Source organism: Anser brachyrhynchus (genome assembly GCF_964034855.1).
Source record: "Anser brachyrhynchus genome assembly, chromosome: 1".
Taxonomy (NCBI): domain Eukaryota; kingdom Metazoa; phylum Chordata; class Aves; order Anseriformes; family Anatidae; genus Anser; species Anser brachyrhynchus.
Window position 1 is genome coordinate 66,244,354 of NC_137694.1, and position 27,042 is coordinate 66,271,395.

The following is a 27,042-nucleotide window of genomic DNA, read 5'->3' on the forward strand; positions in this document are numbered from 1 at the left end:
AGGTCCATCTGGTTGCTAATGATGCTGGACATCACTGCTGAATTCATTCTAATATTTGTTGTGTATTTTCTAGGCTGGACGCTGAATAATAATATTCTCTGAATTTGCTTTTGCTCCTGTTTCCTTCTTCCCTGTTGTAGCTAATTGTGTAGTAATGACTAGTCATGGGATGATTATTCCTCCCAGTGTAGATCTGCTAAGATTTGCCAATTTCAGATTGGAGGCCAAAGGGATTTTTTTTTTTTTCTGGTGTTGTGAAGACTTCAAAGTCCTTTCTGTCAGCTCCCTTCACTGCTGTGGAATCACGTGGGCAGTGGCTTTCTCTGTTTTTTTGGGGGGTTTTTTGTTTTTTTTTTTTTTCCCAGCCCCACTCAAATAACTGTGAGTCTCAAAGCATCCTGGTAGGCAGTGTTTCAGAGTTTAGAAAGACACTTTTTGCCAGTGCCTGCTCCCTATAATGGTTGAGCCTGGAGTATTTTAAGATTCCCAAGCCTGGCTTATGCAGTGCCAGTGGGATTTTTTTTCTTTTCTCCTTTTTGCTTTCTACACACTGCCTGGGAACACAGACTCACACTTTACCCATGACCTGACTCTCTGGCTAAGAATAGCAGGAGCAGTGCAACTTGGGTTCAGTCTCACTGGAGACATGCTGCAGCTGGGAAACAGAGAGGTCAGAGTAGCCCATGCTCACAAAACCAAAACACAAATGGAGCACTTACCTCCTTTTAGGATTGCAGAACAAGGGGAGAGGTTGGCACAGGTGTTCAGTGGGCCAAGACACATTTTCTTTGCTCATGACATTAAGTTAGACAGGAAGTTTACATATAGAAACTCATTTTCTAGGCTGAACAGGACTTTTTCTCAAAAGGTCCTGTATCCTTATGAATCATCCAGCCAAAAATCATGCAGGTTGGGGAAGACAAGCAGTGCTGATTAGCTTAGGACGATGAGATGTTTGAGGTAGCTCTCCAAGTAATTCTGCACGGTAACGTGAAGGTATGAGTTTAGCATGTGCTAGGAGATCTGCCGTAGCTTGTCCTACACAGCTAATGTCACAGTGATGCTGTGGCACTGTCTTTAGAGTGAGTGAGCAGGTCTCACTCTGAGCACATGTTAAAACTGACTTTGCTCCCATCCTTCCCCTTTCCTAGTGGCATGCACCATCACAGGCTACATTCACACTTTCATTTTGTGGTGCAGATATGCTTTCAGAGTAACATAAATACCAGTCCTGCTCTGCAGTTTTATGACAAAAAAAGCATTAGTAATAGAATAGCATTAGTAAACTGTTAGGCTAATGGCTGTCGTAATACTTATTGTGGCTGGGTAAAGATAAAGGTGACAACCTGTAAGGTTTAAATAGCACATCCCCAGCTTGATTGTGCCCTCTGCTCTGTCGTGCCACAGCACCTGACTGTTCTCAGCACCAGCACAGAGCAGCGTATCTGGAATGCAGACTGGTGAAATAATATTCACCCTGGCACAAGGGGAGTCTTTTTTTTTGAGAAAGCAGTATGACACCATCCCTGCCCTCTTCCCTCAGCCAAATCTAAACCAGATGTGGAAGGGAGCTATGTTGCTAGGAATCAGAGATGTCTGGAGGATCTGGACCTGCAACCCCTACTCCTGAGAGAAGCCATGCTCAAAGTGATCTACATGGTTTCCCCTTTTCCCCCATCTCAGAGTTGGAGTTGAGGGATACCTGGCCTGGGATCACGTTGCCTGGATAGGGGCTGCTCACACAAGTCAGGGATGCCAGGACTGGGCTACGGCTTGAGAAGCAGCAAGTAGACTTAAGAGGAAAACCCCTTGAGGTATCAGGGCAGTAATTCTAATGGTAATTTTGAACTGTTTTTGTCTGTCTAACATTCCTTTTTAATCCCCATCCTGCCTGCCCCTTCCTTATGTAGGGTTACTTTAGTGATCCTTGGAATGTTTTTGACTTCCTCATCGTAATTGGCAGCATTATAGACGTCATTCTCAGTGAAACTAATGTGAGTATTACTCTACCCTCCCCAGGATACCACCACCTCCTCCTCCTCTGCTGTTCCTTCTCTCTTTCTTTCTTTCTTTCTCTTTTTTTTTCTGATTTTTTTTCCCTCTAGTCATGCTTTTATTGAACTTGCCGTCGTCCTTCTCCTTCTCCCAGGGAAAAAAAAAGGAGGGGGGGAAACGCCTCCTTCTTTTTCACTTGTCATAGCTTGCCCCAAGGCTGTGACTGGTGAAAGCGCACAGAGTTTGGGGTGTGTGTGCTTTTTTTCCCTCCAAAAGGTAGACATGCTTGAGAGTAACTTTCTGACTAACCAGGCTTTTGTTGATACCCTCCATCATGTGAAACGTTACAGAGGTTTGAGCAACCAATACTGTAGAGTGGTAAGAGACTATTTAATATGCCCACGTAACCTCTTTCTTTTCTTATTTTTTTCCTCTTCTCTCCCTCTTTCATGCTTTGTTTTGTTTTGTTTTGTTTTTTATTTTAATTTATTTTACTTTTTCCTGTTTTTCCCTCTTTTCTCCCTCTCCCTTTCTCTCTCTCCCTCTCTCTCTTTCTCTCTTGCTCTTTCTCTCTCTTCCTTTCTCTCTCTTTCTCTTTCCTTGGCTTCTCTGCCACATGCAGCACTATTTCTGTGATGCATGGAATACATTTGACGCCTTGATTGTTGTGGGTAGCATTGTTGATATAGCAATCACCGAGGTGAACGTAAGTAGCTGGCGTCTGTCCATGATCGTGCCTGCTCTAACATTCATTTGTCTTTCCCGGGTTCTTTATTTTTCCTCCCCCTTCCTCCTTTCTTTTGATTTTGTTTTCAGAGGTTTTTTTGTTTAGTTTTGAAGCTCTCTCTTTTTATTTTGTTTTGTTTTGTTTTTATTCTCATTTAATTTTTGGAACGACTTAAAGGACTTTTTGACTGTTGCATCATTCTCTTCCCTTCATAATCCGCCTGGCATGAATTAAACTGTATAGCAGGAAAAGTGATGGGAAATGTGGAGCGTAAGTGAAAAAGCTATTTTTGCCATGGGAAGCTTCTAGAAAAGTCCCAGGCCAGCACTTTGGTCTACCCAGTGTTATGCTTTGCTTCCCATGGCAGTTCAATACCCTCCACCCCATAGAGATCTAAAGGTCAGTTCTTTCGAGGTGGAACTGCGGGAACCAAACCAACAATCCTCCTGGTGCCTCCTCACCCAGGCTTCCTCCAAAAGAAATAAAGACCAAATCACCTCTGTTTAAAGGATCTTGCTCATAAAGTTTAGTTTCTAATTTGGAAAAATAAAAATAAAAAATAAAATAAAAACAAAGCAGAAAGCCCAAATAAAAACAAAGTACCAGAGTTTCAGCCCAGTTTGGTTTGCTCCATCTCACGAACTCCACCAGAACAACTGATACTGATTGGCCCCAGTGGTGCCCATCTCAGCAGACAGGTGAAGGATTGAATGAGCCATGGAGACTGAAATGAACAGCTGGTGTTCAAGGGAATAAATCACATCAGGCAAGCTTTTTCCTCTTTCTTTGGAGGTGGATGGGCATAGAATTACTGAATAAATAGACAAAGGACAGGCAGGACGTACAAAGGTTCCCAAAAGAAAGACTACAAAGGACCCACTGACATTATGAGCACAGGCAAAAAAAAAATACAAAATCCAGCTTAGTAAAGACAGGAAAGTAGCAAGATTGAAAGAAAATTGCTGTAAAGATGTTAATGAAGAGCAAATCAATCATCAATTTGCAGAATGATGTTACTGTTGAATAAACATTCCATCTTGGAATTGTTGTGTACTGTAGAGGCAATCCATCACAAGCAGAAAAGTGACAGCAGTTTTCACTCAGTGCTGTCTTTAGGAGAAAATGTAGACAACAATTTGGAAAAGTCAAAATGCCTTGCTTTGAACTTCTCAAACAAAATGTTTTCCTATTTTGGTTCTACTTTAATTTCTGTTTAACTTCCTTTTTTTTTAATTCTGAAACAAAGAAATTAAATGAAATATTGAACGAATTAAATATTTAATTTGACACAGATTTTTCTTGTCTTTTGAGAGAATAGAAGATAGTTTCTAACTGTAACATTTAAATCTTATTTCTTTTTTTGCATCTCTTAAGTGTCCTACTTTCTGTTCTAATTTCACCCAGAATGTTGGAAACAATATTGGTTACCCTTTTACTAGAGAGAGATTAGGACTGGGCTAAGTTTGTAGAGGGAAATTACAATGATCAGCAGGTCAAAGTTGTTAATTTAAAAGAACAGCATAAAAGTCTTTTTATGCCACACTTGTCACAAGAAAACTAAACAGGGAACCTGCTAGTAGCCTTCAGACTGTGGAAATGTTCAGTTCTCATCCACACAGGCAGAACTGTACATGGTAGGTGAGGAAATAACTACATTTAATAGGAGATGAATGACACTAAACATCAGCAAGATTTTCCTGAGTCTCCTCATATTTGAGTCTGTAGAAAAGAATTCCAAGTAGAAAGGAGAGAAATCCTTTTGTTTTTCCAAATAAATTGGGGCCTATCATAGAATCATAGATTGGCTTGGGTTGGAAGGGACCTTAAAGATCATCTGACTCCAAGCCCTCTACCGTAGGCAGGGATGCCACCCACCAGATCAGGTTGGCCAAGGCCCCATCCAGCCTGGCCTTGAACACCTCCAGGCATGGGGCATCCACAGCTTCTCTGGGCAACCTGATGGCAGGAAAATCTAATGGACTCTTTTGAAGAAATTCACAGTAATTTTGTGTAAATTCAAGAATTTTTTATATCATGGTTTAAATCACTTTGATATACGTCCCATTAATATTCAGTCATCTGAGAGGATGACTGTCACCTTCTGCAGTTTGTGGAGAGAAATACACCTTCCCAGGCCAACTGATTCCTCCCCGTCTATGACAGGGGAAATGAATTGCTTTCTGGAGGTGCCCATCCAGTGACTCAAGATTGTCTAGGTTTGTTAGGTTTGTCTAGGCGCCCAGCTCTCAGACATTAAATTTAAGCAAGATAAGTCACACTCATGCTCGGCATGTTGTCAAGAAGGTCGCGCTGCTGCTAGTTGTGCTATGTTCACATCTTCAGTCTCCAGGGCTATCCATACTAGTGTGTTTAATTACCACTGGCAAGACTCCCTCTCTTTTCCATTCCCTGCCTAAATTCAAGTTCATGTCAACCAAAGCCCAGAATCCAGTGTCAGGTTACGGATGTCTGGGAAGAATGAGGGTGTGCCTCTGTCTAAACTCCCAATGCCTGTCTTAGTTGAGAAGGCAGCAGGAGAGGCCCTGACTCTTTTAATAGGGGTTATGAACAGCATTTCATAATGGTCCCTGTGTTTCCTCTAAAGAATCCTTTCCTTCTATACAGTTTTTACAGATTTCTGCACACGTCTTTTTGTTACCTGGCATGTTTAAATCTTCTCTTTTTATCTAGGCAAATCCTTTGCTACTAGTTTCTAACGTTTGTTACTAAAAACTTGCACAATCTTTTGATGCACTGATAAATAAGCAGCAGCTATGGATGGAGTTTGTTCTGAAATGTTTTGAAATCCCTTTGCACTTATAACCCTTATTGAATAAGAGAATGTATTGTATGTTGGTTTGTCCTGTCAGATTCCCTTCCTGCTAGCAGCACTTGATATGTTACATCTGTGGCAGATGGGCTTTGGAAGTAGCAGCCCATCTTGGATGGACAGTTGTCATCTTCCCAAGCAGTGTGAGGCAGTTTATCAGATACACTTCTCCCCTTCTCCTCAGGAGCTTGTTGCTTTCTTGCTGTTTGTGGGTTTGAGCAAACCCTGCATTGTGTTTCTGTACACTGTCTTGTCTTGTTCCAGTAGACCTGGAGTCTGGAAAAAAAAAATGCCACCAAACTCCACTAATTGGAGATGTTTAGCCTGGTCAGGTGCAGGTAAGATGTTTCTGCCCAATGCATTAGAACCTGACAGACATTTGTGGTAGTGTCCTGGAAGGTGCTGCTCTTGGAGCTAAGGGACAGCTTTCTCTGAGGTCAGTCAGCAAAGACAGAGACACCTGGCACAGGTTAGTCTGACAGGAATCTCTATGAGGTTAATCAGACGTCTGCACTAAGAGGAAGCATGCCCAGCTGGTGCTGAGCTGCCATAGCTGTAGTTGTGATGGGAACCCTGACTGACAGGCACCACGGTGTGTGCGTAGGTACGCATTCGCATCTATTGTGCAGTTCCCCTTTATTCCTTCTGACAATTATTTCTGTCTCTTGAAAAGGAATTTCCCAGACCAAAACCTTCGTTAAGATATATGTGAGTGTGCATGTGTGGGTCTTCGTGTGTGTACTCTGTTGGTTGTAGTACATATTCCTGAATGTGTCTGGATGCCTGTGTATGGGCTACAAATCCATAGGAGAGTGTACAGATATGAATATGTTTGTATGTGAGAGCGTGTGTATGCAAGCACACGTATATGTGTTGTGAGCGGTTGCTGGTGGAAACACATGAGTTGTTTTGTATATAACCAAGTGTATGAACATGTTTTCTGAGCCATTGTGGCTGTCCTAATGTGCAAGTTTGATTTGTTCATGGGCGGGTGTTTATATCTGAAAGTCTTCTGTATGCAGGCATGCTCATCTGCATGCCTGTGGGTGAGTGTAGACTTGCATGTCAAACTCAGCATATGTTTGTTAGCATGGCTGTGCATTCACACACAGTGAGAAGGCATGTATTGATCAGGCAGGTCCCCAGGTTGTCTTCAGCACTTCTGAGTCCTTTGGGGAGCTCTCACTTTTAACACCTCAATGGCGTGGAACTATGGTAAGTCCAATTGCATCACATTAGGCCCACTTGGTTACAGCAACTTGGGAACACCTCCCAGGTCCCTCCAGCCAGCCCCACAGGCACACAGAGATTCATCTCACACCACTGATAATGTGCAACACACAGGTTAAAATCTGGCAGATATGAAAATTTCAGAGAGTGATGCAGTTTCTGCCAAATTTACTTGTAAGTTGCTTTATTTTCAATCTTGCTCCATAACTGCATTTTCAGAACTTTGCTTCTCAGTAAGCATTGTGTGTCTAACTTCCTAGCCACAAAATGAAGAGTTTTGAGAATTTTCTGTAAATTAAGGGGAGGGTGTTAATCTGCTATTAAAAAAAAAAAAAAAAAAAAAAAAACAACCTGAGGCACATTACCATGCTTCAACTCTCTCTAAGTGCTAAGACCAAGCATGATGTTTGGATAATAAATTTAAAGATGATGTAATATATAGGGCCTGGGAGGTAGGGCCTGTGGGTTGCATTCCTTGGGCTCTGCCTAGATCCCTATTCCTCAGTCTCCCTATCAGTAAATTGGAGATTGTTATTATTCCCTCAGTTAAGAAAAGATTGCCATTATTGTTTCCAAAACACTTTACGTTCCTCAGAGGAAAACATTATGGTGATAAAAAATGATTACTATCTATTATAACAATAATAGGAGTGAAAATGTTACAGGAGTTGAATAAAAGACAGCAAATTTGGAATATATCATCCCAGAAGTAGCCCCAAGCACAGGCTTGCATTTCCTTCCTTTCCACATCAGCAGACACAGCCCAGAGTTCAGTACTGTGAAGCTGACTGACAGCCTGCTGTCCCCTCCTCCAGGCAAATAAAGTTTCTCATTCCAATTTGTTGTGCTGTGTCAGAGGGGGAAATCAAGTTTGATTTGTGCTCTGCACTACTGTGCCCGAAGTGATGGGAGAAAAATGACCAGACCCTGAGCCACTGAGAAAGCTGCTAGTGCAATGTCCTTCCTCTCAGCTGGAGAGAGGATCCAACACCTTTCTGGTCAATAGGGTCCTTTTTCCTTCATCCTTTCTCCTGCCAGTGTCAGACCAGACTCGCTGTGGCTGAATCTTTGTTTGCCACCAAAGCGATGCTCATAGCATCACCTGCTGAGCTGGATGGGTTCCTGTGGCCAGCTGAGTCTGCAGTGGGCAGCTCCCGTGCAGATGTGTGAGTTACAGAGGCATGGTCGGGTGGGAGCATGCGTGTCTCCAGAGCACCAGTGTGGATACCAGTGGCAGTGGGGATGTCGTGTGTTTGATTCTGTCTGTCTGTCTTGAAAGGATGTTGGGGAGGGAGGGATTGTGCCAACCTGTGAGCCTGCTGCCAAGGGGTTCTGCCAGTGCTTCTGAGTGTGTCTGCATCTATGGGTACCTCTATGTACGTCAGCTGTGTATGTCTGGGAGTGCATGAGGATGACTGAGCCAGAACATCTGGACTGGTATACATCCCACCTGTGCTACTCAGTGGCCATAAAAGTACTTGTGTGTTTTGAGTGTGTTTGTGGATGCTGGAGGATGTACAGAGGAGGATGTATGCATGACAGGTACCCAGTGTGATACAGCAGATGTGACAAGAGCCAGGGGTCAGCACAGATACAAGATCAGCACTACCAGGGATAAAGAACTGCTGACCTGTGGCTTGTGTGAAATAATGGAGTATTTCCCTGGGTACGTTGCCCTCCTGTTGAAGCAGTACGTGTTTTCTGAAGAGAGAGCATTGCATCAGGTGTCAGGTTCAATAGACGTGGTTCTATTTATTTTTTTAATGAGGTGACAGGAGGAGAAAACACGGAGGTACTATGTTGTGTGTGATCTGATCCATGGTGGTATCTGGGAGACGTAGTACCTAGGGGTTTCAGGAAATTGCAGCCCTATGAAGAAGGTTAGAGAGATCCAAAACCCTTCTTGCTGTATTTCTTCCCCTGGATAATGCTGGTCAGGTCTGTTGTGCCCAGGCCTGCTGGGTAGTAGTTTGTGCATCAGGTTCATGAGGGCTGAATACTTTATATATTGCATTTCTGTAGAAGTTTCCAAATTACTGGTAGGAAGTCATCTAAGGGCTGTAGTTTTGTTGATTGCTGAGTACTGGTGAAGTAAGGCCAGGGAGGGTGTTCAGATCCCAAGGATACTTGGAGACCTGTACATTGATTTTCCCGTTAGTCTCTTTTATTTCTGAAGTAAAACAGCTCAGGCTTAAACCAGACGCATGAGGCCTTTCCTTACAGTCATCCTGCTTTTGGTGTCAAGAGGCTTCATATGATTTGTCATGGGCTCCTGCTCCCATTCTTTGGAATATCTGACAGCCTATGTTTAAGTCTCCTTATCACCTTCTCCTGCACTCTTCCCTTTTAACCCGCCCCCCTCCTTTCTTCCTTTTCTCCCTTGCTTTCCTCTCCCTCATCTCCAGCCACACTAAACCTCACAAGTTCATTTTCACCCTCAATCAATGTGTCTGAAGGCAGAGAACCAGTGGCTTTAACCCTGCAGTCCTTATCCAGGCAGAACTGCCGCAGGGCGTTCGGCCTGCGCAAGGCCTGGAGCAGGCAGCCCCAGTGACACGGTCCTGTACACACACACACCCCGCAATGGGAGCAAGGATCGGTGGAAGGACGACATACATCTAGCCTGCACCTCAGTTGGGACTGGCATTCATCTCTGTCGCTGCGTCTGTCTGTCTGTCTTTCTGTCTCTGCCTGTCTGGTTCTCTTCGCTTCCACGCCCTTTGCTGCTCAGATTTTGGCCGTCAGCTGCCACCAGACACAAACCTTTGCAGTTCCTAGAACCTGCAAGTTCATTTGCCTTCTGGAAAAGGCAGAAAGATCTCCTTCCCTCTCTCCTTCCCTCTCTCTCTTTCCCAAATGCCATATGGGTAGCAGAGGCCTCCAAATTATGTAGCAAAGGGCTGGAGAAGCACAGCGGCTTCTTTTGACATCCGTGTTGTCATACCCTTACTGCTGCCATCCTAGAAGTTGTATGTAGTCCTGAGCTATCCCTGTGTGCGTGTATATGTATGTATATATGACCTGTTTTCTTTTGGGGAAAACTACTGATAAAATGGATTGGGGGTGGGGGGATTGGGTTTGCCTTTCTAAATGTCTGGTGGTGTTCTTTATCACTGGAGTAATGCAGGTAACACACCACTGTGGCCCCAGTTTCTCTGTGTAGGAAGCCAGGTTGAAGCATGGTTGTGAGCTGTAGCAGTGGCAAATGCTGGTGCACAATGCTTTGTTTTGCCTCCGGTGAGCATCAGGAAAGGTGCCCTCAGCTCTTCCCTAAATTAGACTTACATCAATTAAAATTTGACCACCTTCCATGTCTAGCCAACAATTCCAGTGCATGTTTTTCACCCTGTGTTGGTGAGAAAGAAGCATGGTGAGACTGTCTGACCACAACCATGTTTCAACAAGGTTATTTTGTTTTTATTTATGTATTTTTGTCATGAACATGGGGCCTTTTTTTTTTTTTCTTTGGTTTAAAAAATGTTGGTATTCTGAGTGCATTTCCAGAGTTTATAATATGATTTGCCCCTTCAAAAGACTGCTTTTGGTAACTGCATAACTTCTGTTTAAAAAAAATATATATATGTGAAATATGGGCAAAAAGATAAATATGTGTGAGTTTTTTGTAGAAAAGGGAGTAACGAATGCCAATGGCTCCTTCCTCAGTTTACCTGAGTATTCAAGCTGTTACTAGTGACTACCAATCTTAGCAATGCACAACAAGAATAAAGCATGTAGTTCCCACTTTGAAAGACTCTCCTTATGGCCCAGTTTTGAGGAAATACCTTGATACTGTGATTTCCACAAAACTTCTAGTTATACTTGCTTTAAACATTATTCCAGGTAGATGGAATAATCAGGACATATTTTAATGCTGCTTATAAGAGCAGCATAAAATTAAGTTTGCCTTGCTGTGTAAATATAACCACACACAAGCTAGTTAATTAAAATATGAGAAACAGAAGATACAGAACATAGGAGGACAAATCCTTGTAACCTAAATGTAAAAGCAGTAAAAGGAAAGTTAGATAGCCCTATAGTTGTAAGGCCTGATGCACAATCCTGTCTGGAATCTTTCTGAGTGAAAATGTTCAGAGCTCACTTTAAAATGGTGGGGCATCATGTCTCATTGTCTGCACTGGGGACTGGGTCATGCTTTTAATTACTGCAGGCTTTCACATACTCAAAACATTTGTGGGTTTTAAAGCTTTTAGGGAAGGAGTCCTGAGTTCATATTTGACTGCAAGTTAGTGTTACAATAGCAATAATAGCTAATGGTGGAACACAAAGTACTAGAGGCCTTGTCCTCTGTTGGCTCAATGGTGACATAAGTGTGTGGCACATGTATTTAAGTATAAAGAGCTCTTTAAAAAGCTATATCCAGATTTTCTGACCAATATTTATCTTTTCTTGTAATTTTTCTATCACATCACTTTAAAAAAAATCTACAATATTCTGGTATCAACATTTGCAATATGATATGCTTATATTTCATTTTCCTTTTAATGCCAGTATGTTTTTCTACAAAGCTAGTTAAAATGTTCAAAAGAAAAAAATAGTAAATAACATTAAAACTACCCCAAACTCGTTATATTTTCCGTTGGTTTGCTAGCCAGGATAAATCATTCCTTTTGCGTAGACGTTTCTTTTAACTTTGCCTGAACTCTCATAGACATTGTATCTTTCTGTGAAACCACAGAAAATCTCTGACTCCTTAGATCATCTCTTAGTATACTCATGTTATAAGCACCATAAGCTAGATGTTCAAAAAGGTGCTTGGCTGGGTTCAGACCCAGCTAGTTTTCTCATCTAAGGCAATTTCTTGAAGCAGTGAAAGATGCTTTCTGGCATTTTATTCTCCTTCTTCTAAAACCTACTTTGCTTAGAACACCCGAGGAATTTTTCAGCATTGCTGATCTGCATATATAGATTGCAGTACTAAAGGCTGCACAATCCCCTGTATTTTACTCATTCAATTTTGCTGTAAAAGCTTCTGGTTTTCATCCAATTTACAAGAGCTTTTAACATCAGTTCTCCAAGACCTCATTGCGTGCACTATCTCTTACTATTATGCATAGCTAGAGATCTGCTAACTGGTTCCAGATTGCACTGCCAGTTGCAATGAAAGCAGCAAAGGTGATGGGAGAAGGGAAAAAAAAAAAAAAAAAAAAAAAACAACACTTTATGTGTTTTCCTCTTTAACTTTCTCTTTTCCCTCATCTTTTACCCAGCTACTTTCCCAGATTTAGGTAAAATGTTGGGTAGCAGAGATCATGTTTCCCATTCTCAGGAGCACTGGGATTAGTTTTCATTAAGGCAGTAATTAGTTCCTCTCTGCCTACAGTAACAGTGATTTTCCCTGTTTTTCTTCAGCCAAGATACGATCAGTCCAGAGGAGAGAGGCTGTTGCTCCTTGTGAGGGTTTTTGTGCCAGGCACGTGGCAGCAGTTCAGCATGGTGATGGGTACTATTCTGCACACCCTAATGCCCAGATCAACAGGAATTTTTGAGGTTCCCATTATACAAAGCTGTCACTGTGCTTTTTGGCTGGTAGGCAGGAGAATGTGACCTCCCAGCCAGATTTGTAATCGAAGGTAAACATACCTAAACTAGTTTTACTCTTTCTAATGTAGACAATATAACGCTCTTTTAGCTCCAACACCCCTCCCTGCATGCTCATATGTACCAACCAGACAAACATAAGGGTGGTGTTGTTTTTTTATTTCTCACTAGACAACTGTTTTTAAAATAGCTGTGCTCTTACCTTCCCTCACTGGTCTGTTCTTCATGGGGACTGTCTGGCACAACATGCCAGCAAAATGACTTCTGCTTTATATATCTTCCTAGACATCTGCTAAATGGGACCCATTCCCAGCTGCATCCAGATGACCTAGCTGTTTACACTGGGTTGCTGCTTATGGTCAGCAGACTGATAGCCAAAAATGTGTGTCTGGCTCTAATTACTAGTAAAACTGACCATGTCGCAGAGCAGTGGTACATCCCAGCTGGTCCCATCCCAGTCTTTTGTCTCAAAATCCATTTTTAAACTGGGAGATGCCAGTCATCGGTGCTATCTGCTGAGCCTTGTCTGAGTGACTAGAAGAAAATCTGCTTCACCCAAAGCCAGTTCAAGTGTCTTCTTTTCCTAAGCTGAACAGACATGAAGGCAAAGATGCCTCAGCAGTAAAGGAGCACTTGTTAATACAAAGACACTGAAACAAATTGATATTTGGAGCTAGGGATTTTGAGTCTCATCAGTTTGCTCAGACTTGAACATAGTAAATCACATACAGTGAGCATTGCATTTCATCCAAACCATCCCTACTATTTTTTTTTAACTGACAAATTCATAAAATCAATAATCATCTATTCTTGGAAAGAGGTGCAGAACAAAAAATGTTTCTCAGTAGTTTTGTAACAGCTAGCTGCAATCTCCATATGACCACTTCTAAAATGCTCTGATAATGCCTGTGATTGGCATTTCCAATCCCAGAATGGTTCACAGGCTCTATTGTATCACACATTAACATACAGAGATCCAGTATGCCTCTGAAAGCACCACATTTCTAGGAAATTGCATGTTCTGCATCAACATTAAATAACTTTCTAATTGAAAAGGCAATGAAAAGGCACAGCCTGTGAATTAAATACTAACTGCTACAAATCTCAAATGAAAATGGTCCATAACAAACTCTCTCTTTGGGCTGCTGGTGTTTCTTTGGGCTGCTGGTGTCTCTGGCCAGCATCCCTTGAGCAGAGATTTGTTACTCAGAAGTAACAGGGGCTGCCCTTTCACCTGTATCCACTGCCTCTTGCAATGCACAGTCCTGTTGCATTTGAACAAAGGTGGATTGGGTTTTCTCCTGGTGTCAATGGGATGTGCAGTTTCTTTCAGCACATTCATCAGAGCATAACTTGGTCATTCATTTTCACCCTGCCCAAGAGCCTGTGGGCTTGCCAAAGGAAGGATCCTGGCAACAATGCAGAGTCTTGGAGCTGGTAGACTGTCTGCCTTCCTCTTCAGGAAAACCTACTCATGATCTAGTCTGCATCTGTCTCCATTAGTGCACGGAAGAGTTACCATATGAAGGAACTGGAGATTTTGCTGCAAACCACAGGTCTGCTTCTGGCCTTAACACCATCGGTGTAATTCTCCATCAGTTGCACAGGAGTTGTAAAGATGCAGCTGACTGGATTCATGCATTCCTGCCAAGCACACCTCAGTAAACCAACCCTTCATACTGAGCTTCCAGCAAACCTTTTCACAGATGGAGACCATGAAGGTCTCCTCCTTTCTGCCATCTGCAGTTGAGGCTGCCCAGAGAAACCCCCATGACACCATTATGCAGAAGGCGTCAAGTTTCAATCTGTTCTTCATCATTTCTTCTTCCTAATCCTCTTCCCACACCATGCAATCCTATCAGCTAATAAATAAATAATTAACAAATAGCTGTAGAAGAAGTGGCTCAAATGCTGAATGCACTGAAGACAAGCACAGCTGTGACAGAAGATGGACATGCTTTTAGGAATTTGCTTAATTCATCAGATCATCATCCCCCAAGGAATACGAAGTCAGTAGATGATATGCATGTTTTCAATGCTGTGGAGTGTCACAAGGTGTTGGAGACAAGGAAAGCTCCTCAGCAAATTCATCTCAGAGAAGAACTCTGCTGCTATTACCCTTTCCAAGGGAAGACGTATGAGGAATGGAAAAGGCCACATCTTTTACAGTACACAACAGCATCTCTTTAAAGTAGCTAAGACTGGTACGAATGCTTTGAACAGTCTTTTCTTTTTCAGTTCAAGATCAAAATCAGTGGCATGGTCTTACAAGACCCTTAGCAGACAAGCCATGTCAGAAAGTCCTCTCTCTACTTGCAGCCCTCTAGAGCAGCGGTGCTTTCACAGCACTGCTACAAAGAAGATGAGGTGATGGATTTATCTGGGTGTTTGGGATGGGAGAACCTGGAGATAAAATGAACTGTCCTTAGGAATGAGTCAAAACCAGAACCAGGCTGTGCTCCGTGTGGAGTAACAGCCTCAGATTTTCCTTCCTCTCTCCCAGACAATGAAAAAGAAAAAGAAAGAGAAAAAGGATCAATGTAAGAGAGAACATAGATCTTCCTAAAGAGGTGCAGGAAAAGAAGACCGTCCTTTCCATCAGAGTGATAAATTTGGTGTTTAAAAGCCATGTTAATTTTGCCATAGGAAAGATAGTGAGACCCACTGGACTACTTAGAAACAGCAATGAGGAAACCATTGGCATTGATGGTAATGGAGCAGAGGAAAGCTGGAGACCTGTGAACTCCATGTTTTCACACTTGCATTGTCTCCGTCTTGCTCAGTGGTCTGGTCTGCTCCCAAGGTCATCCCCCTCAGTCTGCTCTGGGCTGGGACAGCCTCACTGCCTTCCATGGAAACCCTCGTCCCGTGAATCAAGGATGGGGCAAATGCAAAGAATGGGAAAAGTCCACTCTGTCAAACATGGCACCTGGCCATGGTGTTCAGATCAGCAAAACCTCTCCTCAGCTGATATTCATACTGGAAAAATTTTTAAATCACTCCACCTTTAAAGTGAAAAGTAAAAAGTCCTGCACACAGCTGGCCTTTCAACATTTATTTTCATGGCTCACTATCTTCGGAGCCTTCATTATCTGTATGTTCTAGGCCTTTCTTTGACTACCTGTCCCACAAAATGCAAATAACAATACACAGGCAAGCCGCACCTGCCTCTCCGAGTCAGACCAGTCCTAGTGCCTGGAGATGAGCACTGCATCTCTGACAGTGTTTAATATCTACTTGTTTCTCAGGAACAACCCCCTAGGCCTAATTACCATAAGACTTGAACTCATCATTTACCCAGAGCTAATGAGAAGGATTATTAAAACATCCTGAAAATTAAGAATAATTTGCATAGACATACTTTACCAATTGTTCTGCTTTTCCTCTGAAAGTCATGAAAAAAATAGAGCTTTCAGCTGTATAAAAAGGGACTCTTTCATTAACGGTCCAGTAATTGTCAATCTAAGGTAATTTGCATAACCAAATTAATGCAATTGACTTCCCTTATATTTACCTTAAGCACTTGAAACCATAAGATTACTGTCTCACAATTTCATGGATATATATATGAAATTAATTAATAAGCTATTCAAATTGGTATGATTTGCATATTTGAAGCTAATTAGAAAAGCAAGCTCTAGAATTTCAAAATCTTAGAATACATAGGAAATGAAGGAAAGAAAAAAAACACACACAATAGCTGCAAGACTCGCTTGCTGTAAAAGTTACCTTGAACTTATTAACTATTTTTGGAATAGGCTTTTGTTCACTTGGAGATGCTAATATCTTCCCCAAGATCTGAGGTTTTGTGGAAACTATAATATAGTTGTATTTGCATGAACTAGCCCTGTATGAGTATTGACCCACATGGTTTAGTGCCAGCAGAAATGTAATGATAACCTTCATTGCAGATGTCATCTTTTTCCTAATTCCCACATTGTACCAAAGAAAAAATTAATCCCCTAGTGCAAGAGATCTTAGTCTCTTCTGCAGAGATGTCTGAAGCCCGTTACTTTGCTTTTCCCAGGGAAATCAGCAAGGTGTTCACCATTTGCCCCAGTAAAGGCAGTGTCATACACTATGACTCCCTGTTTTCCTGTAAGATGGTGCCCTTTTCCAATAGATGCTAAAACCAAACTTCAACTTATGGAAATTATCCAAAAACCCTCTGTTGCTTCACCCAAATTAGAGCTATGAGGAGGCTTGATTTTTTTTTGTTTGTTTCACAAAATCTCCTTGTAATTCTAATACGCTTTTCTGTTTTAAAATAGAATACAAATGAAAAATTACAAGATTTCCAGTAAAAGAACATTCCATCAGAAATAGACGGGGAAAATCAAAACATTTGTTTCAGTAAAGTAAAAACAGTTCAGTCCAGGATTGATTATTTTCATAGTTATATAACATTTCTAATTGAAATGAAAACTCAAATTGAAATGTGCGAGGATAAAATGTGAGATTGCAGTCTTACTAACATTTCTGAAATGTGGTTTTTTTTTCAAAATTGACATGTTTCTACAGAACATTTCACTTTCAGCATCGGCATTTTTCTAACAGAAAATATTTTTGTAGCAAAGAAAATAATTCTGTCTAGTTTTATTCAAAATATTCCCAGAAATTCTCAAAGAAATGCACACTTAATGGAAGAATGCAGCATTTGAACAGCTTGCCTGTTTTTTTTTTTTTCCAGCTAATAATTTGGTTTCACTGTAAGGTTGTGGGAACCGAGAATTATGCCATCTGCAATCCAATAGTATTCCTTGTCAGAGAAATACCAGATACATTTCTGCCTGGCCTTATAATAACTTCACAGACTTTGGTGGCAGGTAGTTTATCTCTAGAGTGTTTGTTAATAAAACCACACACAGCAGTGGCAGACAGATGACTCTGGGGGGGTTGTGGTAACTCCACGGTGTACTGCCAGCAGCCAGCTTGTTTTGAAACCCTAACTTTTTCTCTCTCTCCACAAAGACTTGTGTTACTCAGCCTCCTGAGGTCCTTCAGCCTTTTGACACTACAAACACAAGACAAAGTCTAGTGGCTTGTCTTTAATCACATCTCCGTGGCACTGATAAATTCTAAATCTCTCTTTCTCCTGTAGCCTAGTAAATTCTTGTTCTTCTTGAAGCTCATGGCCTTGCAGATCCTGTCTCTGCTTGTAAGTGACCCACATGAGTCAAAAAAAAATCCCCAGAATAGCAGTGCTGTTGGCTTGCAGTTGCCCTATTTGTGGCCTCTACACCCAGTCAAGATAAAAGTAGCCAACCATCTGAAACAATCCTTCAGTTCTTTCTCACTCCCTGTAGCAACAAAATCAAAGCGCTGTTGCCCACCAGCTGTTCCTAATGAAACTGCTTTTAATTCCCTCAAAATCTTATCCATGTTTGTATGATGTGGTCATGTTCACCTTGTGTCCAAGAATGTCACAGCTGCAGTATGGCTATGGTAGGCAGCAGTCTTGGAGGACTTCAAGATACAAAGAACTCGAGTGCGAAAAGACTGATATCCTAGAATGGCAAATGAGTTACACAGCACTGCAGCCTGCTCACGTGAACTCTACAGTGCATATTCTCAGAGGCATCCTTCCTGCAATAAGTAGAAAAAAACAAGAGGTAATCACCTATCACCCCCTTCCTCATTGAAGAACCAATGGACAAGCTTCCAACAGATACAGCATCTTCATGGGTAACTTTTCATTCTTCAATCATCAACACCAATCAAGGAAACAGGAGACAACTGTCACCAACAAGCAGCTACTGCAAGTGGTCTCTTAGGAGCTTCATCCACAAGCTATGCTTTCCTCAATGGAAAAATCCCATTAGCAATTGTTGGTCACAGAAGGCAACGTAAGCATCTGACCAACTTGTTTTCTTGAGGCATATGACGATGCTCTATCATATCATCGTGCTAAAGTCTTAAACAGATTTCCTCTCATCTCTTCAGATCTAAGGCTACCAGGCAACATCAGGATGTGGCCATTATAGCACTGTGTTGACTGAGACAACTGTGGCAAACAAAGCAATAGTAACTGCATTCAAGTTGCTTATGGGTTCCCTAGATCAAGCCAGGCCTAACGTTGGATTCTGCCTTGCAGGGGATTACAAAAATTACAAAAAAGGGGATTCCTTCCCACATAGAATGAGTCTTACTGGAAAGTAGGAAGTTTTACTCCTCAAAGCTGGGAGGATATTCATCATGGACTTCGTAGCATAGACTGCGACTGTGCTCAATAGATTCAGTTTGTCCTATGGTGTAAAAAATCAATACCGTCAACAGTGCTGGTAACAGGAATGCCACCTGCCTGTCATCCCAATGATAGTCAGGCTCCTACAAGTACTGAAACATACTTACTGAGCATTTAATGAGCCTCCTTGGATTTATTAATTACCAACCTAGTGCACCTTCCCTTTTTCTAGGTTCTGTTTCTCTGAAAAGACCTGTATTTGTCAGCAAACCAGCCAAAAAAAAAAAAAAAAACAGGGAGCTCAAACCTCTCAAATTGGTCCTCCATCTCTAGTGTTCCACAGGGACAAGGAGAGATTTATGCCTCTTCTCAGGATTTTTCTACTGAAAATTTCATTTGAGTTTATTAACTCACCTTATTATTATCTTCCAAATCTTGATCTATCCAGAAGATATTCTAAGTCATGGCTATTTCAAGGGAATTCAATAACACCACGATGGTACAGTCTTTGGTCTTTTTGCTTTTGTTTTTGCTTTGGTCTTTTTGCTTTTGGCTTCTGCCTTTATGGCTCTGAATGGTCAAGTTATCCCTTCTCAAAAATTTTCAGAATTTCAAAATGGATTACAGAACAGCATTTTGTAGTACAATATTGACTGTTATACGTCACCCTTAAAACATTGAAATTGGATCTCCTGAAGTGCAAATGTTATCCTCTCCTATTTTTCAAAACATTTGTGTTATATTCAGCATCTGGAAAGCCCCTAAACACAGCAGTCCTCTTACCTCTGTTAAGCAATATTTCCTTGACTTGGTGGCATGACCAGATATGACTCATATGTGAGTCAGTGTAGATATTCAGGAGACTGATGGTCCCTGTACCCAATTGGAGGTGGTATGTTCTTTGGGAGTAGCCACCAGTAAGACTCACTCCCACCTGCCCAGGTGGAGCACTCTTTATTGGTTAACCAGAGAGCAAGACTGGCAGGAAGACAAAACAGTTACCTTATTCTGAGCTGTGTCCTCTGAGGTTTTAAGTATCTGTCTCTTGAATAAGCATGTCTTCTTTCCTGGAAACCTCCTTACCTGGGATCCTGAATTCATGATAGGCATAAGCTGTACCTTTCATTTTTGTGCCTGCAGGAGCTTTAACGATGTGAACAGGTGAGCAGCAGCTCACACAGTGTGTCCGTGTGTGCTCTGACACACACTGAGCATAGTTAAAATGAGGTACATATGAGCAACAATAACCTGAGGAGCTTTCCAGACATGCTTCAGGGATCCCTCAGTCACTGTCCTACTCAATCTCTACTTTGGCTTCTAGTACCTGCTTCTCTGTTTCTTGACCTCTTCTGCTCCTTAATATCTGTTACCTTTTTAAATATGGTAACATAAAAAATTTAAAAAAAAAAAAAAAAAACAGAACTATCCTTCCTCAGATATTTCTCCTCTTACCCATCTTAACCTGTAGGTCCCCTTCTATATCAGTCTTACCATGTCCCTGGATGTGTTTGTGACATATACTTCAGGTCCCTTTCCTCTATGATAGAAATTCCTCAGAGCGTCATCTCTTGGCTGATCTCACTGTTATTGTTGTTGCCTTTTCTTAATTCAGTTTTGTGCATGCTACTCGTGCCCCAAATGACAAGAACAGGGTAGAATAGGTGAATTTCCTTGGCAGATTGAACCACATGCAGAGGAAGAGGTGATTGCAAGTAAAACAGTACAGCCAAAGCCACCTTCTGTTAAGTGGTATTGCTTCTATAAAGCCTCCTTCAAATATAATAAACAGATGAGGATTTGCTTCTGTACATTGTCCTGAGATTTGTAAAAATGGAATCCTGTCCACTTCAGGTGGACAATGGACACCGACTTCAAATCCAAGTACCTATCACCATGTCTCTATCCCTGTGAACAAATGTGACCTACAAGTTCTCAGGTGCCAGGTGCCTGTCCTTGTCCTTAAATTAGCATACCCTCATCATTTGCAATGTTACAAATTCTCAGAAAATCTAGCAATAGCTCTCTGTATTATCATTAGGAATGGCCACACTTTAAAGTCCCAGTAAGAAGTTCCCAGATAGCTGTGCTCAGGTCTGAATGGTGACTCTTTGGCACTCATGGAAAATGTAAGGACTTGGCTCCTCTTTCAGACTACTGTGGACATCAGAAAATGTATTCAGCAACCCACAAGTGGGGATTGATTCCCCTCACCCCCATGTACTCATGGACAAAATACTGTATGAGCACAAGCACATCGAGAACCTCTGCCCATTTTGCTTGACTTTGTACAGCTATCACCTGCCAACATTAGCAGAAACTTTCCTGTACTGCTTTTGAGCCTTTATTGTAGGTAGTGATATAATATGCTACATATCTGACCCATCTTGAAATATAGGCCAGTTAATTAAGGGAATAAGAGTGGAGTAAGTCAACCTCTACTTCCCTTTCTTAGCAGTGCCAAAGATTAACAGTGGTTCCTAGTTTTTCAACATGTTGCCAACTGCTCCAAGTTGAGCATCTCATATCAACAGTGTCATCTTAGCTCATTACACAGACATATTGTTTTATACAGATTTTTTTTACTGTTACATTACTATTATCCTCCCTTTCTGATGAAATACTAAGAATATCAAAGTGACAATTAAGGTATAGTATTCCACAGTAACTTACAAGACTTCTTCAAACAATCGGTCACAGATACACTGACGTTGTCAGCCAGGAAAGATCCTGAATCTTGAAAGGTGCTGAAAAATGTTTGACTTCCTTCAGTCAGCTTGAAGGAGCTTTGTACCTTGTACCAGGAAAGCAGAAACCAGCAGAATAAGGATCCTCCTTTGTTAGAAAAGGTGATTGGCAAAACTCATAGAAAGAGGAAGGGAGATGGGGCAGAGAAACACACTGATGGAAAGGAGAGGTTTGCCCAGCAACACAAAATCAAAATCTGTAAGAAACATGCCTATGGACACTGCTCCTTTACTTGGTATTCAAGCCAACACTTGCCTGAAAGTTTCTTCTGAAAAGAAAGCATAAGAGCAAACACATGAAAGAGGAGGATAAAACCAATGGAAGCTGACACTACCAACCAATGAGTTAATCCAAACAAATATTGCATGGTTAGGAATAGCTTGGGCTTTTAACTGGTCTCATTTACCTATATCACCAAATAGGCTAGCCATCCAACATACAGTTTTTATTTAGGTAGTACAGTGCCAGCTTAGTTAGTACAGTGTCCTTGGAGAGCAGAAGCACACTGCGGGAGTCCTTCATGGCACTAGAAGTGATTTTTCCCATTGGCAGGAGTACATCAGTTTCAGCTTTGGTAGCGTAGTCACAAGTAATGTCAGACCAGTTTGGCATATGACTGAGGTTTAAGCCTGAAGGATTACACTACCATTGAACTGAAGGACTCCTGATGACATTGCCTTTATTTAATTTTCAATTCTGCTTTTTAAACTTAAAGGTATTTGCTGCCTTGGGCGTTTTTAATAATTGCTTTCAGTAGTGGAAGTGGCCCCAGAAGTTGATCAGGGAGTGTCAGGCAGAGTGTTTGCAGCAACTAGACCCTTCCAGGGATGACTGGGGCTCAGTTCAGCTCCGCTTGGCCTCAAAGGATGCATCCAATGGGTCCCTGGAGCTTTGGTGTGAGGTGGGTGAAGGTAGAGCACGCTAACCAGCTTTACCAACACACTTTCCACAGCCAGTGGTGGGTATTGAAGGGTTGCCAAGAGCTGATTACACTGTCCCAGCCCATTTTCTTAGTAACAACAATGTAATCACCCAGAACAATGTGTAGAGGAATAGGGGTATATAAATAGAAAGTGTTGCTTTAGTACCAGGATATTATGGGTTTACAGATCAGATTGATGCACTAGAAGCTGGCTGCTCCCTATGCAGGCATTGCCTGGATCTGAACTGAGGAGCTAAATCAACCCCTGTACTGAACTTGGTAGTAGTGATACAAGAAACATTTTAACAGTATAAGTGCCTCCACTGCCTGGATTCCAGGATGTCTAGCGCTCAGAAGATACTGGGTCAAATTCATGTGTGGTATTAGTGGATACAGCTCACGTCACTGAATTCAGTGGGAGTTGTACCTACTAATGCCACGGCCAGCTTTGATCCTGGGCATCCCAGGGAAATGAGCCCAGCCTCTTGTGCATTTCTTTCACATTCCCTTTTGCCCTCTTCTGCCATTTTGTTGCTCCTGTGTTAGCCAAGACCTAGTTTACTAGGGCTCTTGATTGGAGACTTATTACAGCTTATTTCTGTCTGCCTTTCTTTAAAGCCAGCTGAACATACCCAATGTTCTTCCTCTATGGTAAGACCAAAAATACAGACCACCCTCCCAGCTTCTGTGACACTCTTTCTAACACACTCCTTTATTCTCTTCCCCCAATCACGAGTTCTCTCTCCAAGCCCAGCCTAGTTATTTGTGCATGAAGCTGCCATGTTGTGTATTGGTGTTTGAGTCTGGTGTTCACATGAGCTGTGAATATGCTGCACATGTGTACTTCTTGTGCATCCTGAGCTTTCCTTTGGTCAAGTTAACTGTCGTTCTGCCTTCTAATGAATCACCAAGAGAGAACCAGACCTGGTAAGATTTCTTGTTAGCAACACACTACATCACGACCAATGTGATGCTGAATGAGTTTGCAATGCGATTTCACATCCAAGCTTACAGACTAGAAAGGACTGGAACTTCAAAGCTCCTTTTCAATGAGATGTTGTCAATGTAACATTTGAGTTCATACTTTGCACAAATAAGAATAAGCTGTGCAATGGCACACACAAATTATGCTGCTTTGGTGTACAAGGCTGTTCCTAAGCTACACCAACAGCGCTGCAGTAACTCCATTCTCTGATTGCCACCTTGGAGAACTTCCCTCCTCTGGCAAAGATGTGCCTTCAAAAAGCTGGACGGAAGCCAGGAGAAAGTAAGCTACTGGGACAGTGGTTAATGTGTAGCCACCTAGTTTGAAAATGACTGTAATCTCCTGAGGCATCACTGAATATTTTTGGCTAAGAGTTTTGATGCCAGCGAGTTGCAGAGATATGTGTCAGGGAGGAATTTGTTTCACTTTGTCCACTGTGTAGACTTTGTCTATCACAGGACATTTGGAGGGCATGGGAAGTTTTCTGTGTACATCTCCTGCCTCCTCTCAGCAAGGAAAGACAAAGCAATACTAAAACATCTGTCCAGACTCATGCCCCAACTGGCTGCCATCCAAAGGGTCAAGCCCACAAGGAGAAGCAGCAGGTAGAATAAGAAAAAACTTCTTTTTTTGTCACAACCATGGCAGTAGTGATGCCCACACAATTTTTAAATTTCAACCTCAATTCTCTTTTAGGTAGTATTGGAATTTAGCTCCTTAGGGAAAGTCAAAAGGTGGCCATAAAACTTCTGTAGGCTTGGGAAAGACCTTACAGCCAGCCCTCTAGGACTGTAGTTCTGAGGTTATTAATTGCCAAGAGTTTTGATTTCTTGGTAGCTACATTCCCTCCTTTACCTCAGAACCATTCCTTCCAGTTCACTGAAGCCTCCAGACTGTTGTCCAAGTCAGAAAAATAAGAATGATGTGAGATTTAGGGAACACTCAGGCTTTTCTGTGACACAGCCTGTTCCCCTAATCTTTTTCGCCCCGCTACTGCGTGGGCAGCTAGCGTCAGCCTTTGCTGCAGACTGGAGGAAGCTACCCAAAATATCCACTGGTGATTCACATGGATAGACAGACAAACTGCAGCTGTAGTGCAGTCCTGAAGTATTACAGGCACACACATCAGCAGACAGGCCTGAGATGCAGCCGGGGCAGATGGAGCCGAACACAAACCTGCGCGTCCCAGGTTGGAAATGGGAGCACGCTCACAGCACAGGTACGCATCCTCATCTGCACAGCTGGAGCTTTAATTCCAGAAATGTACATCTGGGCAGTTTCTGTGCCTCAGATTTTATCAGAAATGCAGAGGCAGATGCAGCTTTTGCTGCCCCATGGCAGGAAATCCCAAGGGTCTGTTCTCTCTTGGTTTACACAGTGGTGAGTAGTTAACAGCAGGGGGTGATCTGCACTGTTTCTTCCTCCGAAACGTTGCTCTTTTGGTGTTTAGACTCCAACTCTGGTCTTTGCAGCCTGGGTGGGGACAGAAGGAGGCCTCTGGGCACTCCGTTGCTCCACAGGCAGGTCAAGTGGCAGGGTGACAGTGTTACCTCCCCACATGACAGAAGGTTACATTCCCACAGTGCTCCTAGCAGAAACCGCCAGCTCCACAGGCTTCGCACAGCATTTTAGGGGGTTAGTGAACTGGGAAGCATCGCATTTTCTTTGCCTTGCCTCCCCTCGAGCTAGACAGCGAGTCCTCTGCAGAGGCCCAGGTACACGGGCTGGCAGCTCAGCGTTCGGGAGGAGACTGCCTTCACATGTGTGCAGTCTGAGGAATGTCAGGGCCGGCTGCAAGCCCAAGGGAAAATGCTTAGGGACAAAGCAGATGCTGTGAGGAAAAAAAAAAAAAAGAAAAAAAACAGGCCAGAAAAAAAATAGTATTTAAAAATACCGCACGCTTGAACAGTAGCAGTGAAGCCAAAAGAAAACGTTTGTGTTTTCTCTTTAGAAAAAAAAAAGGCAGTGCACAGACTGTGGGAAGTACAAAGGGGTCATGAGAAAAGCGAAAGGCCCAGAAGCAGAGCAGCGGGAGCTGGTGACCACAGCTCAGCCCCCAGCGGCACGCCCGCGGTGGCACAGGGACAGCAGGGCTGCGGGGTCGGGGGCAGCACATGGCTGGCCCTGGTGGGGTTTCGCACCCCACAGCAGGCCTGGGACCTGCTACTGCATCCCAGCAGAGCAAGCAGCACGTGGCTGGTGCCCACAGCAGGTTCAGCAGAGCGGCTGAATCAGGGGCTTGCTGGGGTAAAACATCCAAGGCAGGTCCAAAAAGAAAGTGTCTCTCTCCTCCAGTAAAATACCAAGGAGAAATGCATCTTTCCCGTGTTAGGGGGAATGCAGAGGAGGGAGCATGATCAACACCTGATCCTTAGAAGTCCAGGCAAGCTGAAGGGAGAGGCCGATGGCCTTGGTAGCCCTTATAGGTAGCCTCACCACCGTGGGAGAGAAGGCAGGAGAGAGCGGCCTCGGCCATCCCTGGCGTGCTGGGGCAGTAAAAGGCCAGGGAGCATTACCAGGACAAGGAACAGTGCAGTGAGCTCTCGGCATAGCGTCCTCTGTGGCCCAGGGCCCTTGTTCCTCCCGTGCTGTTGTAACTCCTGCCTCTGTGACAATGGCTTCCAGAACGCAGAGGAAAACTCTCGCATCTCAATCACCTTCTTCCGACTCTTCCGCGTGATGCGTCTTGTGAAGCTCCTGAGCCGAGGGGAGGGCATCCGGACGCTGCTTTGGACCTTCATCAAGTCCTTCCAGGTATCCCTTCACTTGTTTTGGAGTAGGACATAACCCTTTCATTTTTTCCCCTCAGTTGCCCCTTGGGGAGGGTTTTCACTGACGTGGCCGCTGCCCGAGCTGAAAGGATGCTCATCAGTGCTGCACATGGCGCGAGTGAGCCGCGAGTAAACAGGGCTCAGGGTGGATGTGTTTCATCTTTAAAGCATGAGTAATTGCTTGAGACCTTCCTGAACCGCCTTGATAGTTCTGTTCAGCTCAATTACTGTCTGACTGTAACCATTCAATCTTTTTTTTTTTTTTTTCATTTGAGCTGTATTTTATATCTGTTTATTTAAGTGCAATTCACAGCTATGGGGAAGGCAAGGGCCTCAATTAAATTTCCATTAAGCCTTGTTTTGAGGCTTTCTAGTCAATATTATAGGCGTGTAGCCCCCGTGTTTTCATCAATGAAGAATTTCACCTTTTTGGCCCTAAACCTTTGGCCTTGGTAACAATGACAATTATTAAATTGCTGCTGCTTTTGCCCTGGCAGCAGGTGCATTTCAGTGCTAGGTGAAGTACCAGAGTAGATAGCAGAAGGCAAAGGAATCCAGACAAGATAAGAATCATCACCTCTGGAGATGAAACTAACACCAAGAGATAGCTAATTTCTAGAAAAAAACTGCTTCTAAACCAGCCACTAACCTGCAGAAAAATGCTAGGCAGAGATGAAGCACGGCATGTTCCTGCATTTTGCAAGTATTTGAACCAGACTCAGTGGGCCAGCACAACCTGGCCGAGAGCTGGGGCAGATCTGGAGGAGGCATCAGGAAAGGATGGCACAGTAATACAAATGGTGATCTAAACATGAGCAAAGATGTAGGGACACACCACTGTACAAAACCATGAAAGAGTGATTTGCACAACACAGCAATCTTGAAACAGCTACCACATATCCCTCAGATTCAGGCTTTAAATGGTTGATTGCATTTTTATTGACTCAAATGAGAAAGCAACTGACCAATACTTTAAAACTGGAACCTCACCAGCTATGACACAAGCTGAGACCAGAGCCTGCAGTGCTGTGGATCACCCTGACTTCTGTCTGTCAGCAGGAGCAGCGCATGTTTACACCAGGGATCAAATCTGG

The 27,042-nt window shown here is 42.8% G+C and overlaps 1 protein-coding gene across 50 annotated transcripts in view; it reads left to right on the forward strand.

The window, feature by feature from the left end:
• The window catches only part of CACNA1C (calcium voltage-gated channel subunit alpha1 C), a 494,498-nt gene that overhangs the window by 434,298 nt on the left and 33,158 nt on the right, over nt 1-27,042 (forward strand). For 23 of the 50 annotated variants that reach the window (XM_080576015.1, XM_080576033.1, XM_080576016.1 and 20 more), the window contains 3 exons: nt 2,618-2,701; nt 22,811-22,843; nt 25,803-25,931. In XM_080576015.1, the coding sequence (XP_080432141.1) occupies nt 2,618-2,701; nt 22,811-22,843; nt 25,803-25,931 (246 nt within the window). Of the gene's footprint in view, nt 1-1,910; nt 1,995-2,617; nt 2,702-22,810; nt 22,844-25,802; nt 25,932-27,042 lie in introns of all 50 variants that reach the window. The other 27 variants (XM_080576059.1, XM_080576022.1, XM_080576048.1 and 24 more) reach the window with 7 other exon arrangements.